The 22,298-nt window shown below is 37.8% G+C and overlaps 1 protein-coding gene across 8 annotated transcripts in view; it reads left to right on the forward strand.

The window, feature by feature from the left end:
- The window catches only part of VEZT (vezatin, adherens junctions transmembrane protein), a 101,393-nt gene that overhangs the window by 7,128 nt on the left and 71,967 nt on the right, over positions 1-22,298 (forward strand). For 7 of the 8 annotated variants that reach the window (XM_074870782.1, XM_074870781.1, XM_074870778.1 and 4 more), the window contains exons 2-4: positions 9,149-9,283; positions 16,578-16,667; positions 19,149-19,324. In XM_074870782.1, the coding sequence (XP_074726883.1) occupies positions 9,149-9,283; positions 16,578-16,667; positions 19,149-19,324 (401 nt within the window). The remainder of the gene's footprint in view (positions 1-9,148; positions 9,284-16,577; positions 16,668-19,148; positions 19,325-22,298) is intronic. The other variant, XM_074870777.1, reaches the window with a different exon arrangement.

Below are 22,298 nucleotides of genomic sequence, written 5' to 3' on the forward strand. Positions count from 1 at the left end.
AAACCAGAGTTTACTTGTCATTCTGATGAACTGGTTCTGAGACTATGCATTGTCTGCCTGAAGAGTGGGCTGTTGTCGGAGAGGTATTCAGGCTTGACTCTTTTCCAGTTTATTCTCATCTTCTTCCTTATGCTGGCACCTGGATTTGTGAGTGATGCTGTCAGCTGGCTCAGGAGACTGATTAGACTATAAACTAACCTGGCTAAGAAAGAGAAAGAGAAAAAAAAAAAAAAGGTGGCTTTTATTTTTTTTACAACCAGATCAGTACCTTGTTCCATCTCACCATTTGGCTGTATAAATATTACCATTAGTGTTCTAAAATGGTACTGCAGCTTCCATCTGCACCCACTGGTAATGGCTGATTAAATTGACCATGTAAATGCAGCCTGGGTTGATTATCTCTGCTACAAATTGCAGTGTACTGTAGAGGCACCTGGACTAGTGACGGATGGACTATTTGGGATATTTTGTTTCTCAGCAGTCCGCTAAGGAAGGGGAGGACAGACAGGCTGTACTCCTTTTCATCACATGACTGTGAGGCAGGTGATACTGGAGAGAAAATAAAAGAAACTGCAAGCTTAAAACTGTATAAAGAACAGTCTGGTTGTTGCAAAGGCCAGGTAAACTCATCAGGTGTTTTTGGATAACACTAATGTTGTATCTGGACGAATAGAGAAAAGTATTAAATGGGCTGTATGGTGTGTAAGCCCATATTGCCTTTATTATTTTTAACAGAAAATTTGAAGATAAAAGTACATGATGATCCATAGTAAATTTTGAGGTCTGTTGGTCCAAAAATTTTTTAACCCTCCTCTGTGTTAATTACTCTGGGGTCACATTTACAGGAGGGTTAATACTACAGTACTGCTCTCACAACTTCAAGTCAGGAATCAACTTCCTTAAGACACTTGAATAAAAGAAATGACTCACTGTACTTTTCTTTTAGGCTTTATAATGTCTCTTGTTTCTTGCATATGTTTCACTTCAGTCAAGATGTTTGCTTATAGTGTGTTGCCATTAGGAGTCAGAATTAACAATGGATAAACAAGTTAATTCTTTGGAGCTGGTGTTTTAAAGAGATTTCCAAAATGTTTCTGAAATATTCCACAAGTTTTACCAGTCAGATGCATTAATTTCATTAATTTAGTTTTGAATGTAAGTGAAGGGTAAAATCTATGAGTTGTTAGTAACTGCTATAAACCAAACCAGTTTTCCTGTATCAGGCTAGGCCAATGACCTGTGTGATCAGTGACTTCCCACCTAAAGCTCCAGGTATAGAGTCTGGCTGGCCTGTTACCCCATCCTCAGGGAAGGTGATGTTTACCACTTCCAGTTTTTCAGGTATTCTTCATCTCTGTCGTTTTCAGAAAGGTCCTGCTCAGCTTTTCACCTGTATTCACAGGTCCACTTCTGAACAGGTAAATAATCCAGAGCTCTCAGTGAGTTTCAGGGCTTTTTCTAGTACATAATATTTCTTTCTAAGATTTTTCCACAATGGCAGTAATGTGCAAGCAGCCATTGAAAATGCAAAGGAAAAAGCTTCCTTACGTTATAGATCCAGTGATACAGAACTATACACAGACTATAAAACTTTCCTAACTCTTCAGGACATGTGGGTGCGTGCAGAAAATAGCTGGGAACAGTAACAGATTAATGGCTTCAGAAGTTCTTGAGAGCCTGCTTCTAAAACAAGTGGTACAGTAGTGCTGGAGAGGTCTATGCTCCTGTGGCAGTGAAAGCAGAATAGGAAATTTAAATGACTCTTTCGCTGCCTTGAACTCATTGTCTAATATTAGCCCTGTCAGTGCCTGGATCTTTGTCAGTTGGAGCACAGGAGGAGGTGGTTACAAGCCAGGAGAATATGACCAAGGCTTTTAAATACTCTTGCTTGGAAGGTCTTATTAATGGCTATATAGAAGATCGATGTGCAGTAATTCTTTCAAGCAGTATCTTTTTAAAAGCCTTTAGCAATCTGTCATCCTCGTCTCCCTCCCCCCAGTGAGAAAGCCACATTAGTCAGGAGAAATCGCACAGTCCTGGGAAGTTTCAAACTGCATCCGCTGATGCCGTCAGGAAAATGCTACTGTGGAGGGGCACAGGTGCAATTACACTGACAGCTGCTTCTCATCCTCGGCTCGGGTCATCCTGGAGGGACAAGCGGAAAGAAACGGGGAGGCGGGTGAGATTCTCTCAGGTGCATGGGAGCGGTACCGAAGAGAAAAATGGAATACCCTCTTCCAGGAGACAAAGATCGCGCTGTCTGTGAGTGTTAGCTCAACTTCTTCAAATCTGTGTTTTGAGAGGCGGGGTGAGATTTCAATACTGTTTATTTTGTTCTGAGTTTAGCCACCTGTTCAGCATATCTTAGACTTTGCTGTCACTGTGATAGAAATATTTCTTGTTTTTTTTTTCTTTTAGTTGATAATTTATAACCTATTTTGGAGGTGATTTAGGCTCCCTCAGTGGTTTTGGCATAGTGGAAACCTCAGCTTTGGAAAAACATATACATATTTTAAGAAGAGATCTTTAAACCTCTTATTTTGTGAAGTGGCATTAAATATTACTTTTAAGGTTCATCTGTTCCATTAGCTATGGTTGGAAACTAGAGTAGGGGTTTACTAGGTGGTAAATTTTATCATAGTAAAGAGCACTGGGTGTGGGAAGCCCCTGCCTTTAATGGAGAAATCCTGAGTCATTTACTTCATGATGCATCAGCAAAAATAATTTGGGTGTGGCTTTGATTTTCAGCTGCTATTGTAACAAGACTATGAAAGCTAACAGTGTCTTAATCTGGTTTGTGATTGCAAAGGTTTTTCTCAGAATACACACAAAATACCTCACATACTGAAGTGCAATGTCTGTGCTTACAAGGCTGCTATAGATGTAAGTGTTTGAGTAGACATCTATCAAAAGTAAGCTCTTTCCTGAAGCTAGGGAATTCTCTACTATAACAACCTTTCCATGACATAGCAGTAGGCAATGTTATATGTTTGATTATCTTTTAACGTTTGGCTTGGTTTTGGTTTTTTTGTATTTATTTTTACTGTAGGCTTAGAGTTGCAAACATGATATTTAGTCTTCAGTTTAGGTGATTGATTTTTTTTTTTTTTTTACAACCAAGTAAGTGCTGTATGGCCAGTGGCATTAAAGTAAGCACTGAGAAAGGGTTAAAGAACAAAACTGATTTAGTGGACTGTTCTTTAATTCTGCATAATATATCTTGAGTTTAGAATGAGACTCAACCACTTTCAGCAATGAAGAAAGGAGAGTTGTAATTAAACATATGTATGTGAGTTAAACAAATTTTGGTAGTATGTATCTAATATAAATACGCTCAGGGAGTTATGAATGAGGAGGAAAGGATTTTCTTTCTTGATTCTGGAAATGGGAGCTTATATAAACCTATACTATAAATATCTAGTTACAGTTGAATGGCTTTGCAATATGACTGACTGTAGTGAATTAGAAAAGTCATAGAAAGATAAGTGTCTTTTGTTGTCAGTCTCTGCTCAGTCCCCAGAAAACCCTAATTCTTAAAATTTGCAAAAAGTATATTCCTACTCAGTACATCAACAGTTTCTGACTACCTTGCTTTACTTAACAAGATTTTCCATGTATAATCTGTATGAAATACACCAAAGAATAATGACATTTTGTTTTCTGTCTGTCCTGGAACTGTTTTATATTTCCAGCCCACATTTTGGACAAATAACATAATAAAAAAATTCCCTGGCTGTAAATGTAATGCCTGTCTCTTGTATCTAGGTGGTCTCAGAAAGTGACTTAGAAGAAGAAACTTAGAAGAAACTTCAGAAATAAATACAGCATATTGCTGAAAAATCCTGTCTTGGTATCCTCACTTACTTTAGATATTTCCCATCAGTAACTGATAGTATGATGGTAACATAACAATAAGCTGAATTATTAACTTTTTTTTTCTTCTCTACTTTGTAAATGATTCATTACCATGTTATTCTATCAGAGACAACTAGAAATAAATAAACAAACCTGACTGTCAAACATGAGTAATAGTAACTATTCTAGTTATTATCTGAGAGTGGTTGAAATTAAAGATTCATAAATACATGGAAATAGATTCTTCCAGAATAATATGGTACTGTATTGCTAGGAAGATGAGATTTTGTATTTTAAATTTCCTTTTCATACCATCCACTGAAACAACCTTACTGTCCCTTTACTTCACATCCTAACATAAAAGTTTTCTCTCAAGTCTGAATTATATTTTTTTACATTACAACCTATTACTGCTTGCAAGGATAAACTTTCTCATATATCCTGAATTTCTTAAACTAAAAGTATAGTATCTATAATATATGCAGAAATGTAAAATCAGTTGCTTTTTTTTTTTTTTTTTTTTAATGTTGGACTGTTGAAAAAAAGAATGCATGAATTTTGGGCAAAGAAAATTGGGAGGAAAAAAAACAGATCTCTTCTATTTCCCCCAATCAAGAAGTAGATTTTTTTTTTTTTTTTTAATATTATCATTGTATTTGCAGGTGAAAACAGCTGAGCCTGACAATGCTGATGAATGACAGGCTGAATTGAAACCAAGGAACTTTTCTTACAGAAGTGCATGTGCAGGAATATATGCATATCTGTGGTCTTTTTTATGGGAAATAATGAATTTAGGAGTGAGAAGTTTGCGTAAGGATGTAAGCTAGAAATTCAGAGCTATAATTTGTGGGATATCAGACACATTATGAGATTTAATTATGGTTTTTAAAACTGTGCAGATGAAAAATGCTTTGTAAGCATTAAATATAATACTTTCTTGTATTGAAACAAACAGTATATAGAATAGGATATTTTAATGGTATCTTATTGCGATTCTGTAGTTGCATTATTAATTTTCTGATTCTTTGATAATATTGGAACTTTCATGTTCACATACATAAAATCTACCCTTCAACCTTTTAAAATTCTTTTACTGGATCTTCTAGCCATTACTTACATATGTCATGGGTGAAATTCGCTGTAGACTGGTGGATACATCATCAGTGAGTTATACAGACCAAACAGCTTTACCGGTGACAGGCTTGTCAGTAGAAGTTAAAGTTGAGCAGTAAATAAATAAATAAATAGTGTGTGTTTATGTTAGCACAGGCCAATGTATAGATGCCATCAGTGATATTTCTGATAGGAGTGTAATCTTCAAATTTTCTGAGCAAAATGTACAGCTGAGTATGCTACGCAAGAGACCTCACTCTTAATGGGAGAATTTTATGTTCAGTTCATTAAGGTTCTTAATAATCTAATTTCACAAGGGCCTCAACACACTTCTTATTCAGTGCTTTCTTTGCCCACATCTTGCAGGCTACTAATGTATTCAGAATGGGCAACAATGTGATTTTACTTACAGCATAAAGGAATTTAGTCACAGTATAGTTCTTGGTCATTTGAGTTAATAAAAAAATGAGGTTTTCCAGTGGGTACTTAAATTATGTTACTAATCTTTTAGAAAAGAATGGGAAAGAGAAAGCATGGGGAGCCAGAGAAATGTGTTAAAGGAGGATTATTGTAGCCAGAGTACTTTCTGAGAAACTGAAAGAGGAGAATCCTTATGTACTTGAAGGAATATGTGATAAATATTCAAGTTAAATTTCAATCAGTGATCATTTGCTAACTCAATAATCAGAAAACTGATTTCTGGTTCTGAGCAGTGATAAACAATTGCAGATCTACCCATAATGAGACCCTGTAAAACTTTCAAAAAGTGAATCAAAAGGAATTATGTAAAACCTAGTAAAGTGCCTGTATTCCACCTCGATTACAAGAACAAATAAAATTATCCATCCTAGCTAGGGACTAAAGTTTCATTAACATTTGGAGAGATAGTGTATTTATTTCTGTAGAGTAGAAAATGTACTAATTACAGTTAGATGGAAGGTTTTGATGTTGCCAGATACCCAGTAAGAGGGGAGAATTGGTCATTCTTACATCTATGCAATATTTCACTTACTAAATGTAGCATTCAGGATTTTAGCTAATTCTGTCTTCAGTGGACATAGTCTCTGTCTGTCTCTCTCTCTGCCTTCCTTCATCCATTTTTATGGGGAAATGGAACCAATCTAAGCAGCATTAGACCGGTTTTCTTGATGAGCTTTTAGAAGATTATCTCATCATGGACCCCAAAGCAAGGTTCACCCTGAGATATAGTGGAAAAACTCCTCGGTATATTTAGTTTATTTTGTGAGCTGTCTGTATATAGGTGAGTACCAGTAAGGTACAAGAATAGTCATGTGTCAGATGATGGCTGGCCTTGCTTGTGACAAGTATGATCAAGATGATGGACAGGTCTGCCAAGAGCCAGGATATGATTTCCTTGGAGTCCTGCCTGGAGCGAGCATCGAACTATGATTTTGAATAAAACATTCTTTGTTCACTCACTGTTTTGTCTATGTGTCTTTGTCTAAATGGGAAAAATTCTGGCTGGTTCTGGCTGAAATCTCCATGCTACCCTAAAGCCTCTCATGTTAGAGTGTTCAGGTTGTTCCAGGTGCACTGCCAGTGCACAGCCTGGCTCTGTATGAAAACTTTTTTAAGAAGACAAGGTCATGCATATCCATTCGCATTCTGAGTTTTGTCCTGAAGTTATTAAGTGAATTTAACAGTGTCTTAAATAAGAGAAGTATTCTACTCTATTATGTTTTCTTTTCCATTTTAGTTAAGTAATTCTGGTACAGTGTCATGTTCTCATTAAGGAGGAACATACCTTCTTTCCAGGCAGTCCAGAACAGCACATTGTTTAATTAGAGTTAGATGCATTTGAAACAGAAGCCTAACCATGAGGGAAGGGTACTTAGAAAAAAAAAAGATTGAATTGTCACGCTGGAAAAATTCCCACAAGGAAGTGAGTCATTAACCTGTCCTAATATTTTGCACAATCATTGTCGTTGTGGGTGAGGGGTATTGTCTGTACCTGTGAGTTGGTACGAATGTTTGAGTTTCACGTAATGACTGGACGCTGAATGTGTTGTGAGTAACTCAAGCAGAGTGTGCAAACTGTGACTTTGATACTTTAAATAGGTAAAAGTGATCAAAATAGTACTTTGGTGATGGGGTTAAAAAAAAATCCCTAGAGGTAACAAGTTTAATTTGTCAGCTAATACAAATGATTGCTTCCAAGTTTTATTGTATGGCAAGCAGTCATTTGAGATTTGGCCATATTGGTACACAGTTGTAGTGGATGGGCCACCTTTGCAATTTACACCAGAAAGATAATGATAGTTAATGTAACAATTTGTAGTAGATGTTCTGTTGGTGGTTGTTTCTGCAGACTTCTGTGCATTATTTACTGTAAAGTTTTAAATTTTTATTTACAGTATTTTTGTTACTGATAGTATGTTATGATTTTTAAAATTGTTTGTGATCTTCCTATGCAGTTTGCTAGTGTTCACAGACTAGTGTGGGATGTTGATAAAATTTTTCAGCATTCAGAATGCATCCCAAACTAACTAGGCTATTTAAGACTGATTGCTGAGAGGTTTTCTTAAAAACGAAGTCTCTTTACGTGTCCTGAGTAGAACTGGAGTTAGCATAAATGTCCTTTCTGTCAAATCTGTCTTAGATACTGCCATATATGTGGTTGCAAACAGAAAAATAAGAGTTAAGTAAATCTAGGTATCTAATGTAGGTGACAACAAGAAATTTCAGAAGTCTATACAGATAACTATCTAAACATGTAAAAACCCACTTTCTGGCAATCAGAATTCCATACTTTCTCTAAGAAGTTTTATTAAGAACTTTTTGTAAATTAGTAGTTTTGTCAGCAGCTTAAAAAAGCTGGGTTGGGTCTTTTTTTGTTTTGTGGGTTTTTTTTAAATAACTGTGATACTCCTTTGCCAGAAGTGCTAGTACCGTCCTTGGAGAGAGCAGAAGCCTTTTTCTAACTCGTTTTTCCATTTCTGTAAAACACTTTGTAGGTACCTAGTCAGGTTACACTGAGGTTTCATTTATTAAAGTTTGAAAAGTGCTCTAGTTTTAAAGTTTGTTTCAGTAGAAGTGGTTCAAAGTATAGTCTATTCAATTTTTATAAACTTTAGGAAAACTGTCATTAAATGTTCAGAAGTCACACAATAATATTTTAAAATATATTACCCAATACACTATTTATTGAAAACATGTAAGTTATAAGCTAAAGAACCCTATCAGATAACCTAGAAAAAATATTGCTGTGGAAAGATTTGATTGGTTGCATGCTTATTTTTCATCACGTTGTTTTGTATGTTGACTGTCTTACAGCCTTGTTCGTTATGGTCAGGATAAAACTTAAGGGGGATATTTAAAGTAAAATTCTGGCTTCTTTGCTATTAACTGTGGGATTTTTTTTTTCCAGTTGCATAGAATCACAGAAGGGTTTGGGTTGGAAGGGACCCTTAAAGACCATCTAGTCCAACCCCCCTGCCATGGACCTTCCACTAGACCAGGTTGCTCAAAGCCCTGAACAACCTGGCCTTGAACACTTCCAGGGAGGGGGGCATCCACAACTTCTCTGGGCAGCCTGTGCCAGTGTCTCACCACCTTCACTGTGAAAATATTCTTCCTTATATCTAATCTAAATCTTCCCTCTTTTAGTTTAAAGGTGTTCTCCCTTGTCCTGTCACGACAGGCCTTGGTAAAAAGTCAGCCTCCGTCTTTCTTATAAGCCCCCTTTAATTATTGAAAGACTACACTAAGGTCTTCCTGGAGCCTTCTCTTCTCCAGGCTGAACAACCCCAATTCTCTCAGCCTTTCCTCATAGGAGAGGTGTTTCAGTCCTGTGATTGTTTTCGTGATCCTCCTCTGAACCCACTCCAACAGATCCATGTCTTTCTTGTGCTGAGGGCCCCAGAGCTGAACAAAGTACTCCAGGTGGGTTCTCACCAGAGGGAGAACCACCTCCCTCAACCTGCTGGCCACACTTCTCGATGCAGCCCAGGATATGGTTGGCTTTCGGGGCTACGCGTGCACATTGCTGGCTCATGTCCAATTTTTCATCCACTACTATCCCAAAGGCCTGTGCAGGGCTGCTCTCAGTCCATTCATTGCTAGTTGTGTGGTTGCTATATTTGTGCGGTTGTGTTTTGTGGGAAATGGGGAATGATTTTTAACATTGTTTTTTCTTACTTTCCTTATTTAACTCTTTCAGAATTCCCCACTCTACCAATATCTGCAGGATTTGGGACACACAGATTTTGAAGTATGTTCATCTGTGTCGCAGAAGGCAGAGCAATGTGCAGCAGCGGAAAGACAGAAAGAGTGGACTGTGCATGCTGCCCAGAAAGTGAGCACTCTCCTGTTCCTGAGTATTTCTCTTCTCAAAACACAACCACATTACTTCTCAAATAGGCAAAATCAGAGGGGATAAACATGAATTTCTTACTGTATTTAAAAAAAAAAAAAAAAAAGAAAACAAAACCAAAAAAAGCCCCAACCAGTTGTCATATCTTATCTGCAAGTATGTTTGGAAACGCATGGTTTACCAGTATAGTTTGGAGTGTTTCTTTGCACTTATGTAAGCTAGTGAAGCAAGAGACTTTGACAATGAATTTTTTGAGTGGTTTAAGTTGTCTTATTTACTGGATATTATTATGTTAGCTTGGCATGATGTTCTGGGAATAAAACCTGTAATTTTCTGGAACAAAATATTTATAGTTCCCAGCCCTTCTCTGGCATTCAGTTGCTAAATATTGCTTAATCTGTGACAAAACGTATTAAGAAAGTGGATTTCTGGGAAGTATAAATACAATAACCAATCTGAATGAGATAGGAGAACTGTGCTTAGGTTATGGCAATTTTCTAACAGTAACAGCTGACAAGGATCATCAGCTGATTAGCTCAGACTTCTTATTTCTCTGTCATTTTAAGTAAAGACTTGTGGATCTTTTTAAAACATTTTGTTATTAAAATTATGCTTGAGAATTTGGCCATTTAACACCTACTACAGCCTACACATTTTTTGTTTTCCATATTAAAATTAAATGGTATTTTACTGTTATTGGTAGTGTACAGGCAGTGTGACTCAGACAAGGAGCTGTAGTGTGGGTGAGGAAATGCCTCTCCTGAGGCAGCTAATGTAGGAATCTCTTTGCAACAAGTATATTGAAAATTCAGTAGTCTGTCTGTCTTCTCCATAGCACCTAGATGGAGCATGCAAAGAGCAGTTATTTTCTGCCTACCTCTTTCACTTCCACAGTGGAGAGTTCAATTTTCAGTGGACATGCTCCACTATGTGCTAAGTCAGGGGGGAAAAAAGAGGCCTCCATGTAGACTTCTCTGTCCTGGCCACTGCAGGCTGAGATGGACAGCACCTCACAGGGAGAAACCCAAACAAAGCATTCATGGGTTGATGCGTTGACTCTGAAGAATTACCATTTCTTTCTCCTCTCTCCCCATATCTACAGGAGCTTCCATTTTTGTGCACCTTAGGTCATCTGATTCTTGCCTGCTGTGGCTTTTAACCTTCCACTGGAGTTCAGTTTTCGTGTTGTTCATTCTTGCTTTATACCTCAGCCATCTTCAAATCAGAGGATCACAACCCCTTTCCTCTTGTTTGTAACCCCTGCTGCTTCTCTGCTCTACAATGTTCCACCCTCACAATTGGCTGGCAGTGAACTGGGGAGAGCATCCTGTTTTTCCCAAACACAGGCAATATGATATGAGTGGCCCTGAGATCTCCAGAAGGTCTCCTTGCAGGTTTTGGTGGATGGGGGATCATATGGCAAATGAGGAGAGCTGATGCTTTTCTTAGGATCTTTTCTCAAATAATGCCATCTTGACGTATATCCATTACTCAGTTCTCAGATGCTTTAAGGAATTAGCTGAGTAATAGACACAGTTAGGCTTTATTTCAACAACATTTTTCCAGTTTTGTACGTGTCCCTCTTGTTCCTCCCTTGTTTTAGGTCAGAAGTATTTTTTTCTTGTGGCATTTTTAATCTATTCTGCCCTGTGTAGGATCTTAGGTGGGGTAGGATTCAGAAGTATGTGGATTGATGTGGATAACATCAGTCAATTTTTTTTCTGATCTGGGGGAAGAATGTGTTTTTTGAAATGTTTGCAATAGTATGGTGTACTTGAAAAGACTGACATGCACAGTCTTTGAAGTGGAAATTTAGAAGTTGCAGTATTCATCTAGCAGTATTCAGAGAAGTGTTGATGGGTCATATTTTCACATAGTGATATTAATTTCAACCATTCTTTGTATAGACTATATAAGCTTCCTCACACACTCATCAGTCCATTTGAAAAGACAGGATAATAAAACATGAAACATTTTGCTTTGGTCTTCAGTCCTGTTGGAGTCTATCTTCATGGATAGATTGGGCATAGTTTGTGTTTACCTGTTGGACAGGTGCACTGCACACTTTGCTTCACAGCCTCAGTCCCCAGTTTATGAGACTTGTAGTCAGTCCTGTGGAAGTGTGCTATGTCTCCTTTCTCTCATGCCCCACTTTCTGGTCAAAGATGACCATGTAGATAAGATGCAGGGTGCGTACACATTGAGCAGACCAGTAAGTACCACTGTGTGCCCAGCACATGGATTAGACAGCCTGTAAAAAATAATCATACTGTAATAAGAATCCCCAAATTTAGTACTGTTCAGCTGTGTTCTTGTAGAGTTTAAAGCTTTTCAAAGAGTTAGCAATCATGTAGAAAAAATTATGAAGGATCTTCATACAGAACTCCAGTCTAGTGTGCTGGGGATTTGTGAGCCCAGAAAACAGATTAACTGAGGGGAGGAGGAGAAGTGATTCTTGCAGTGTCTCCATGCTTCCTTGGCTGGTTTCTCTAATGTAAGATTATTTTAAATTTAGTGAATAAATTGATTTCTAGTTACTCTAGATGTGGATAGCTATTACATTTGTAATAATGATTGCTTCTATCGGTCACAAGGCAAGGCTGAATTTAATTCAGGGTTTAACTCACAATTTTTTATAATTTAATATAGACTACTTTTAAAAGTATTCATGGAAATATTAGGTCTGCTACCCTTACTTTTTCGAATTGGCAGCTGGCACTAACCATAACTCTCAAGAAACCACTTGAAAAAATAGCTTTAAAACTATTGGCAGTTTTGTGGTACATTTACAATGAAGATACCTATTCTGGCTTAGTGCAGGAAGACTTTAATTAAACCACTGTTAATTGAAAATTAGGTTGACGTATTTCATTGGCTGATTATCTGTTTATTACTATGAAGTAATACATGGACTATCACTTGTTAGCTGCATTACTTTATTTTGCATAATTACTTTTGTGGAAATCAGTAAAGCAGTATGATGCTGTGTTCATATATATAATTTCCACCACATTTATTACAAAAGTGCCATGGGGTTAAAAACCTCAAAAATATTAAGATATACTGCTTTTAAAAGCCTCAGGTATTCTGTTTTTTCCCCTCAAGCATTTTGCACTTGATTTTGTTGTGTTGGGAGCAAGTCCTCCAGTATTGTGTCAGATGTAGAAGTAATTTGTCATGGATTGCCTTGCACCTTGAAGGGAGTGGGTGTGTGAAAATGGGCTGTCCATGTCTTGCAAATACTAAGATGACATTCACATTGTCTCATCTCTGTCTAGACAAGGATATGTAGTGGAAATAAGGAAGAAACCTGTGTGAAATTTCTAGTGATAAAATGTCATATGTTCTTCCTGCTGCTGTTCCAGTACCTGTTTGGGAACATTAACACTTTTCTTTTGTAATCTGATGTAGGAAAGTCTGTTTTTGTTGTTTGATTTCTGTGTGCCATTTTGGTAGGGTGTCTCAAAAGGAAAGAGAATGAGGGAGAGGCAGCTGGCCACACGTTTCAAGTAGACTGGATTTAGGAGTATCTGAGGCTCTGTTGAAACTTTTGTATGATGTACAGGCAAATCATTTACACCCCCATCCAATCATTTCCTCATTTTTACATGATACTATTATCACTTCCTTTCTCTCAACCTTCGCTGGCCTAGTCTACTGAAATTATAAAATGTCTGGGAAACAAATGATTTCTGAGTTCTGAATATGTACCTACTCACAGTCCTAACATAAAATGATCTTAGTTGAGGCTTAGTGTAATGCAGAATACAATCACAGGGAGTAGATGATGGTTCATGCTGATTGATGCCTAGTATGTGTACATCGTTTTCCTTCTGTTCTGAAAAGCAAGATTACAAATGCCTTAAACACTTTATTAAAATAAAAATAGAAAAGCTGCATATTGCTTTGTCTTTGAGTTGAGATTGTTTACTCCTCTTGTATTCAGTCAAGTAGGAACTCTTTGCAGATGCAGATATGGTGACATACAGCAAGATTTTGGCAAGGCAAAGATGTAGTTTGGGATCTTCAGGGACTGAAAAAACACATCTGGAAAAAAAAAGAGGTTCCTAATGACTGATACAACATTGCTGCTGTGTCTTGCTGTCCTGCTAAGCAGAGCTTGGTTCAGGCTTAACAAAAGGCAGAGGCGTCGGTTGAATTTGAAGCACATAGAGTTATAGTTCTCTGTGTGTGTGGTTTTGGTGGGTTTTTTTAATCAGAACATGGTCTTAATGAACATTGAGCTGAAAAGGTGTAAAGGTGCTTCAAGGTTGTGTTCTGAGGGCTGATGAAATGCCAAGCTCCCATCTGAGGGAGTAGAGAGATGTGTTTTAGCACAGTATTTACATGTGCAGTGTTTCTGGCTGTACCAATCTCTGGAGAAAGTTACAACTAAACATCTGGTCTCATGATCATTTGGTACTCAAATCACTGTTTGCAAGAACTTGTAGACCTGTTTTCTGGAATTAAGTCCTATTTAGGTAATTCTACTTGATCTTTAAGGAATGTGTTTCTTCCCATTTACCTTTTTCCTTTCTCGGTCATTTTCCTGGACGGCTGTGCATATCTGAATATTTAAATTTATTATACTGTCACACCTTATCCCATCTTAGATGTGATAATATTTCATCACTAGAACAGGGCTGGTGCTAGAGGCAGCTACTGAGGATTGTGTTGGGGCTACCCCTCAGTAGCTGTGCAGGTGATCTGATGTGGAAAGGCAGAGAGGCCAGTCCTTTGCCTTTGTCTAGGGCTCCCACCCATTAATGCTAGCTCTGGGTAGTTGGGAGGTATTTAATATTTAGCAGTATCTTCTTTCTGAAGTGCATAGAATTGGAAGGTGCCAATGGGAATGGTGATATTTTAGATACCTGCTAGTTTGCCATTTCAGGTTCATCCTGTACAAGAGATAAATAGTCCTTAGAATTTTATTTTAGATTCAAATGAATGTACCTAAAACGTGCATGTCCTATGCTATATTTTTCAATGTTAGGAGTTATACATCTTTGTTATTCAGTTTACAGAGAGTTTGACTGAGTGGTGTTCTAAAGTTGTAAGAAGAATGCTCCAGAAGCATTGGCAACATGACCCGACTTGTGTGTTGATGAAAGTTGTTTTACTTGTCAGTAACACTCCCAATGGGAATGCAAACTGTGAGACACTATTCAAAGGATCTGAATAATTTAATGTGTTACTGTACTCTACTGGGTCACAGCCCAAGACAGTGGGTTGTCTTGTTTTGTGTTTTCAAGCACTGACATGCCTGTTGAGTGTTTATGCAAGCTCAGATTTTTATTTTTAAACTAAAACATGGAAAATAAACCAAAAGATTACTTATGTAGCACACTAGTGTGGGGTTTTTTTAAGTAATTCCACAGTCTAGTTTACTCAGCTGGTAGCAGTTTGAAATTATCCTTGGTGTAGGTTCAAATGTTCATGATAAAAACCCAGACTTATGAAGGCTAAGCATTGAAAATGGTAGGCTCCAAGAAGCATAATTTGAAATAGTAAATGGAAATTCTTTCTGTACTCTGCTTTCAAAGTACAGGGAAAAGTAATTCTGAACGAAGTATCTGTCTGCAACTCAGATGCAGAGCAAGGACCTTTACTGAATCTCAATTTTCTACAAATTGTAATGGGAAAATTTTGTTTTATTTTCCATCACTTGACAAGAAACTTGGAAGATAACCTAGTGTTGCAGTTTGTGATACTCTTCTCCTCTTCCAACTTATGTCAGTGCTCTTGAGCAACATCAAAATACAATCACTTGGATTTATTCCAGTCTAAGAACTATGGATTGCTGGGATAGCTCGCTATCATTTTGAAACCCCTATTACTGCTTTGTCTCTCCACTGACCTAAAAACACTTCCTTTTGGCATAGGTCTGCAATTTCTAACATAGAAGGATGAGACATACGTAAAGAAAAACTTGAGTTAGGTTACCTAAATGGATGCTAAAGTAAGTTATTTCAAAAATTGTTGAGGCATAAGGGATTTAGGGTAACAATTTCTGATGTTACTCAAAGCCCTTCTGCCCTGGCTTGCTGCATCAAACTTGTTTCACACTGCCTTTCAGAGGGCTCTCGGGCTGATATCACAGGGCTAACCACAAAGCTTCAAGCTCATGTTGCTTGGTTTTACTCTTCTGTTTCCTACCTTTATAGTTGGGGAAAAAAAAGGGAAAAAAAAAAAAAAAACCCGAAGGAGAGACAGAAGAATCTGATCCAATACAGACTCCCTTTATACATTAAGCTATTATAATCTGTTTGGGTTTTGGGTTTTTTTATTTTGAAACAGTATGCCACAAAATGTAAGTGCTCCACAATTAATTTTTTTTTGGCATGCATTTTGTTTGATTGTATTGCATGTCAGCAGTCTGAAGGTTAGCAGTCTGAAGATTAAGAGGTAGGGCCTCAGAATTCATGAAATATGTGTAAGTAAATATTTTGAAAAATACTTCCTGTCAGCCTAGTCTGAGGAAAATAGATATATAGTGTGTGTCAAAAACTCATTTTTTTTTCATTGAATGGCTACAGAATGAAGCCAAATCATGCATGTGTTTAATTACAATCTCTCATGCACCACATTTTAGGAAGATACAGGAGTAAAATGTGTGATGACCGAGAGGGAGTCCTCTAATTAGTGGTGTTCAAAGTTGTGTTTACAGCTCAGATGAAAGTGTGGATTTAGGTTGCATGGGAAGCAGCATGGAGATAAAGTACCTGATAGCACATGCTGGTTGGGACAGGGAGTTTCTGGCACAGTTCCTCTTCTTACAGTCACTCTTCCCTGTCTCTGTTCACAAATCCTCCAGAGCCTTGTCTCCAAGCTGCAGTGGCCTACCAAAGAGAGGTTGTTCCTCTTCTGGTCTTTTACTTTTCTTCAGTCCCTGTCAGCCATTTAACCTGTTTTTTTTTATCCTCAAGGAGTGAGAAAGTCTTTCATATTGATGTAGTAGCTGCCAACTTGAGATCAAACTAATTCTAGCTGTAGTTATTTTTAACAGTACAACATAACAATCCATTATGCTCCAAATAGGTGGGGTTACTGAAAGCTTTATTTCACGTGCCTGTGTACAGGCAAGCTGACGGGAAGCAGATGTTCCCTTAGCGTACTCTGAAGTTAGGCCAGACAGAGTAAGCGAAACTTCCTTAGAGGTACTTAAGTCTGAGTTAACAAGAAAAGCAAATGCAGAAATAAAGGAATTGTCTGTTGTTATTTATTTATTTTTGGCTTTGTTTTTTTTTTTAATTGGCATAATTTCTGTTCCCTTCAGCAAGGCATCCTGTCAAAACTAGTTGAGTTCTTTAGAAGTTGGTTTCCTTTTCTACAGTATAAGAAAAATGATGACATACTTCACCGACTGGTAAGTGATCACTGTTTTTTTTTTTTCCCCATTTCCTTTCCTGATCCACAAGTCTTCCTCTCCTCCGTACCTCATCCTCTGAGCACCATCTTTGGTCTGTATTGTTCGTTTTGGCTCTAAGAGTTCTACTTATTCTTCAGATAATATTGATTCTGGTTTTCAGAGCCGCTGTGCCAGGCAAATTGGGCACACAAGAACAGGAACAGTATCAGTAGCCAGGTTGAAGATGTTCAAAATGTGGAAGAGAAATTAAAATAAAATGTGTGGGAAATTAAAGAAAATCTTGAAAGCTGAAAGGAATTAACCTAGCTACCCCCTTCAGTAGAAGGCAGCGTGGAGACGCTGACTGAGAAAGTCCATATGTTGCAGCCTCGTGCCTTGCAGACACAGCTCAAGACAGAAGGCTCTAGAGCTTTATCTGAGTATTGCTTCACCCTCTGTTTCAGCTTTTTAGCCGGAGCTGAAACTCCACCACAGTGCAGTCTACTACTCCTGGACCCATTCTGGCCTATTTGTTTCTGCACTGCTGTCCACAGTTCTTCTGCATCTGGGAAAAATGAAGCAAACTAAGGCACCTCCATTACAGTGCTTCAGAACAGTGTTACCATTAAGAGCAGGTGACATCTGTGTAGCAGCCTGGCTGTAGGGAGAGGCAAGAACAGGTCTCTGTACTACCTATGTGCTCTCATCTCCGCAGTTCAGAAGCCAGCTGGGTGTCCATCTGCCTCACCAGGAGTTGTATTCTCCTACTCCTTGGAGCCTGCAGGAACTTTTAGGGCCAAAGTCAGCCTGTGTGGGGTAGACCTGAAGGGTGATAGTTCTACCTTAGATAGTTAAAAATAGTTTTGTGCTGCCTTTACACCCGTTCTCTGCAGCGCCACTTTCTAGCCAGTTCAGTCTCTAGCCTGGGCTTGTCTGAGATGTGCTTTAACTTGCACCCAGCTGCTTGAAGTTCCTAGTCTGGCTTGCAAATGTCACATTAGTCAGACTGTTCCAGAATCTAAAAGTTAGAATTTTGATTTATTTTTTTCTAACATGATGTAGGGATGATGTCTTCAAATGTAGCTTAAAAAAAAAGATGTTGAGCAACATGAGAAGTTAGGGGTTTCCATTTCTCAGAGAGTTCTGCCGAGTCCAGTTGCTCTCTCTTCTCCCTTATCTCAAGAGGACAAAATTTCCTCTGAAACTTATTAGCGATCTTTGGTTGTCTTTTTTCTTTCTCCATCTTCCCCTATGAATCAAAGGTGTTATCTTAACAGCTTTTTTTAGCCTTACTTTCTTGAGATGGAGACACAACCAAAGAATATGGAAAACATGTTTCTCCTGCTGCTTGCTACAGTAGGGTACTGAAATGATACAGGATGCATCGGAAGAGGGAAGAGTTTCCTCTTGCACACAATCCTGAAACATGTTTTCCATTAAAAGTAGAATGCAAGTTACCTCAAGTGACATCAATGTATGGAATTAAACTTTTGACTAGCTATCTTATGGTTTCATAAAGAATCTCATTCTGTCAATGACAGAACTAAACATATTTTGTACTGTGAAATGTCATAACTTCTGTTAACAGCTTCTATTGGAGGGTTTTCAGAAATACTCTCCTTTCCGTCCTGTAATCTGGCTAGATGCAAAGATGCACGTGTTCAGTGTTTACTGGGTTTTGTTATGACATTCTTAAGTTGAAGTGTTCTGTAATTATAGTTTGGTGCAGTATGCAAAGTAAAACTTCAGGGGACTTCTCTGATGGATACATTTGTCTTCAAGAGCTGTGTATTTGTCTTGAAGAGCTATAGTTGTAGTGAAAAAAATAATAAATGCTTATCCTGGCATCAAATCCACAAGTAACTCCCTGAAGTTTGCCTGGAGTTCAGCAAGTGTGAGGTCTTCAGAGTCCCATGCTATTGCATGTTTAGATCAAGTTCCCTTGGGAAAGGCACAGAATCCTGCAGGAGAGGACTTCACTGCCTTGTCTTGGGGCTTGAGAGCAGTGCATTGACCCTACTGTTATGGTGTCCACAGGTGACTTTTTGTTGACTAATTTCTAATCTCTCTCTTACTCTTTCTAATTTTTGTTTGTTAATGATGTAAATTATTTCATGGCTTAAAAAAAAAAAAAAAGTGTTTGCTGTTTTATTAATGATCTTCTGATAGATATAGTACCTCTCTGATTCTTACGCAAATATATTGGCATAATCTGTGGCATGTTTCCAGGTATTGTTACTATCTAGGTCAGACCACAAAGTCAGTGTGATGCATCCTGCAAGTCTGAACTGTTAGGTAGTATGTGAGTTTTTAAAGTTAAGCAAGTTTAATAAAAACGAAGTAGCTACTTGTGATATATGTGGAACATTCCTGTAGTCTTTGGGAGTAGATTGTTGTCAGTAGAGTGTCTGGGTGTTTTTCTTGTTCTGCAAATTTAATTTTAAGAATTTGCATATTCTTCACTAATGCCTGTTTTTTCTCCTGCCCATTTGTGGTAAGGATGTTGGATTTCGATTTGACACGCTCCGTACCATCCTGCAACAGGAAGTTCTGCTGCAGGAGGATGTGGAACTGATTGAATTCCTTGACCCCAGTATCCTGTCTGCAGGGCAGTGTAAGCAACAGGAAAACAGACAGCTTCCAACGCTACGCTCCCTAGCAACTCCTAATATTTGGTATTGTACAGAGAATATCTACCACTATATTCACTGAGAAACAAGCAAAAAATATGTTGTGTGTTCTTTATGTAAAATGCAGCAATAAAGTAACTCCTTTTTTTTTCTCAGGTCTTTGAGTTTTTGGTACCCTAGTCCCCAAATTTTGGTATAAGCATGTTTTTTTCCTCTGGCATTTTATTGAAAGAGTGAGTTTTAGACTTGAGACAGCTACATGAACATGAATGGATACTTCCAAACCCTATTATGTGCTATAAGGAAGAACTATCATGGTTGATTAATTCATTAATTTCTAAAGCTATACAATGGTGATTTTGATAAATGAGATATGATTGTGAAGACTGAATTGAAAAGTATTTTCTTTGCTTTGATCTTCATAAAATACGTTGGGTGGGTGCATACTATTAATTTTTGGATTGTGGTGGTTTAATCCCTGCCGGGGTCTGAGACCATGTGGCCGCTGCCCCTCCCCCACAAAGGGAGTGAAATACAAAGCCCCGGGGCTGAGATAAGGAGAGGTTTAATACAACAGTGCAACAGCAACACAACAAACAACAACAATAACAATAACAGTAATAACAATGAACAGAGCAAGATATCTACCGATACAACAGCGAGAGCAGAGAGAAGGCATAACACACGCGTTCACCGACTCTCCCCCGACGCGCTTGGGCGCCAGGACGTGAGGTCAGCATGGTATTGAATAACCCAGCTAGAGCTTCCCCCCACTGCTGGGGAAACTTAACCCTATCCTAGCTAGGATAGGATGTAGAATACCAGAAGAACAGACTACAGTATATTTAAATAAGATGCATTCAAACCAGCAGAGGCTGGTGAAATTCACCCTACAATACTGAAGGAGCTAGCTGCAGCAGTGGCTGAACAGCTACCACCTGTATCTGAAAAATAACAAGGACGGTGGGTGTTCTGACAGAGTGACTTTTTCAGAAATGGACAGAAATCAGTAGATAAAAATATCTCCTAACACAGTCCAGTGCTATGTTTTCATACCTATGTTAGGAAGATAGATAAAATTATTATAAAGCCACAGCAGGTTAAAAAACCCAACTGTTTAAGTTGTAATATGTCATTATTAATGATCTCTGTCAAAGAAGGGAACTTTTGAATGAGATTTTTCCAGTAGTTTGTCCTGGTCCTAGCTCTATTCATTGTTTCTTTAACTGCTCAGATGATAAAGTACACTTACAAAATCTGTGAATATTGCTTAGCTTACAGATGACACCAAGTTTGTAAGTATTTTGACAGAGTGGAGTTCAAAAGTAGCTCAGAGAAATATCTTGCAATCAATAGAAAAGTCAATAAAAACAGAAGTCTACTGCTACACTTGGGAAGGAAAAATTAAATTAACAAACACAAAGTGGTGAATAATTGGGTATGCAGTACTACTTCAGAAAAGGATATGCACATCATTGCAGAGCATAAATTGAATGAGTCAGTAAATTATTCAGAAAATGGCAAACCTTATCCTGGTCTCCTTGTTATATGCAGGACACGGGGGGTTACTTTTCTGTCTGTTTCCCTAAGCCTTGTGTTAGACTACAGCGTCTGGTTTTGGATGCCACACTTGGAGAGGCACAGGTAATTTAGAGACAGTCCAGAACAGGAAAAGAAGAGTGATCAGTTGAGAAAATGTAATCTTTCAGGAACACTAGAGTGTGCTAGGATTGTCTGGCCAAAATGGAGAAAATTGAGGTGGGGTGGGACAGTGTTACAGTGTATAGAGGGTAGTTAGTAAGAAGGTGGTGATCAATTGTTTATTCTGTTCAGAAGAGGGAAGGATATGAGGAAAAATAATGCGATTAATTTCCCAATGATTCAGACTGGACTTGGGGGAAATCTTTTGAACTCTAAGGATACTTATGAGTTGAAATAGCTACCTGGGTGGCTTGTGGAGTCTCCATTTTCTTCTTCAGTCTGTCTGCAGTGATCTGGGTTGACCAGAAACCAAAAATAGACAAAGTGAGCTCTTAAATCCCTTCCAGTCTTTCATTGTTGTGATTAATTTTTTTTGTGCGATTTATTTTTTTTAATGTACAAGAAGTGATAGACTGTGTGTCTGTCCTTTTTAAAGTTAATTACATATCTGGAATATTTTAACCCTGGACCTTTACTGAAACCTATCAGTAGCCTTGAAGAGTTAATACTTGTAAAGCTTGTTGAAATACAGCCACAAAACTGTCCAGAAAATAGAAACCCAGAGATCATGTCTTATTTTAGAAATGGGAAAATATTCCTTGTGAATACTTCCAAAATTAAATACAGGACATGCAGCTTTAAGAGCGAAGAAAGTGAATATTTTTCTTTCAAAAAATTCTGAAAAAGTAAAGTTGTTATGCACCTTGAAGCTCATATCCCATCCAACTCTGTGAAGACTGTCATAATTTTACGAAACTGCAACTATAATACTATACATGAAACACGGTGTGTTTTCTAGCAGTTACTTATTTTTGTTGAATTTTTCTAGATGAAAATAACAGCTTTATGAAGTTTTTAAAATGTCCTTGAGAAATAACTGAACTGAGCCACTAGTAATTCCTTAAGGATTTTCAAAAGTTGCCACATTATTTAAAATTGTTATACAAGCCATCTTTATAAAAATGTGTTAAAAACTAGTGGTGTGTTGGTGTCCAAGTTAAATGAGTCAGACTCTGAAAAAAATAAAGCTGGCATTACTTGAGGGTTTTGTTACCAAAAGAAACATGCCCTTCCCTACTGTACTCTTGAACCTGGAAGTACGGATATTCCAGTTCCTACACACCCTGGCTTATAATGCTGAGTAGCCAGGTTTTTTTCTTTTTCTATTTTCTTTTCTTTTTTTTTTTTTTTTTTTATTAAAGAAGTCATATATGTAAGAGAAACTGACCTTTCAAAGTGGTGCATCATTCTTCTACTTGTGCCATAAAAAAGTTGGAGAAATATTTCCTTAGAGTATACCAACCAATATCATGTATGT

Source organism: Strix uralensis, chromosome 5, assembly GCF_047716275.1.
Source record: "Strix uralensis isolate ZFMK-TIS-50842 chromosome 5, bStrUra1, whole genome shotgun sequence".
Classification (NCBI taxonomy): domain Eukaryota; kingdom Metazoa; phylum Chordata; class Aves; order Strigiformes; family Strigidae; genus Strix; species Strix uralensis.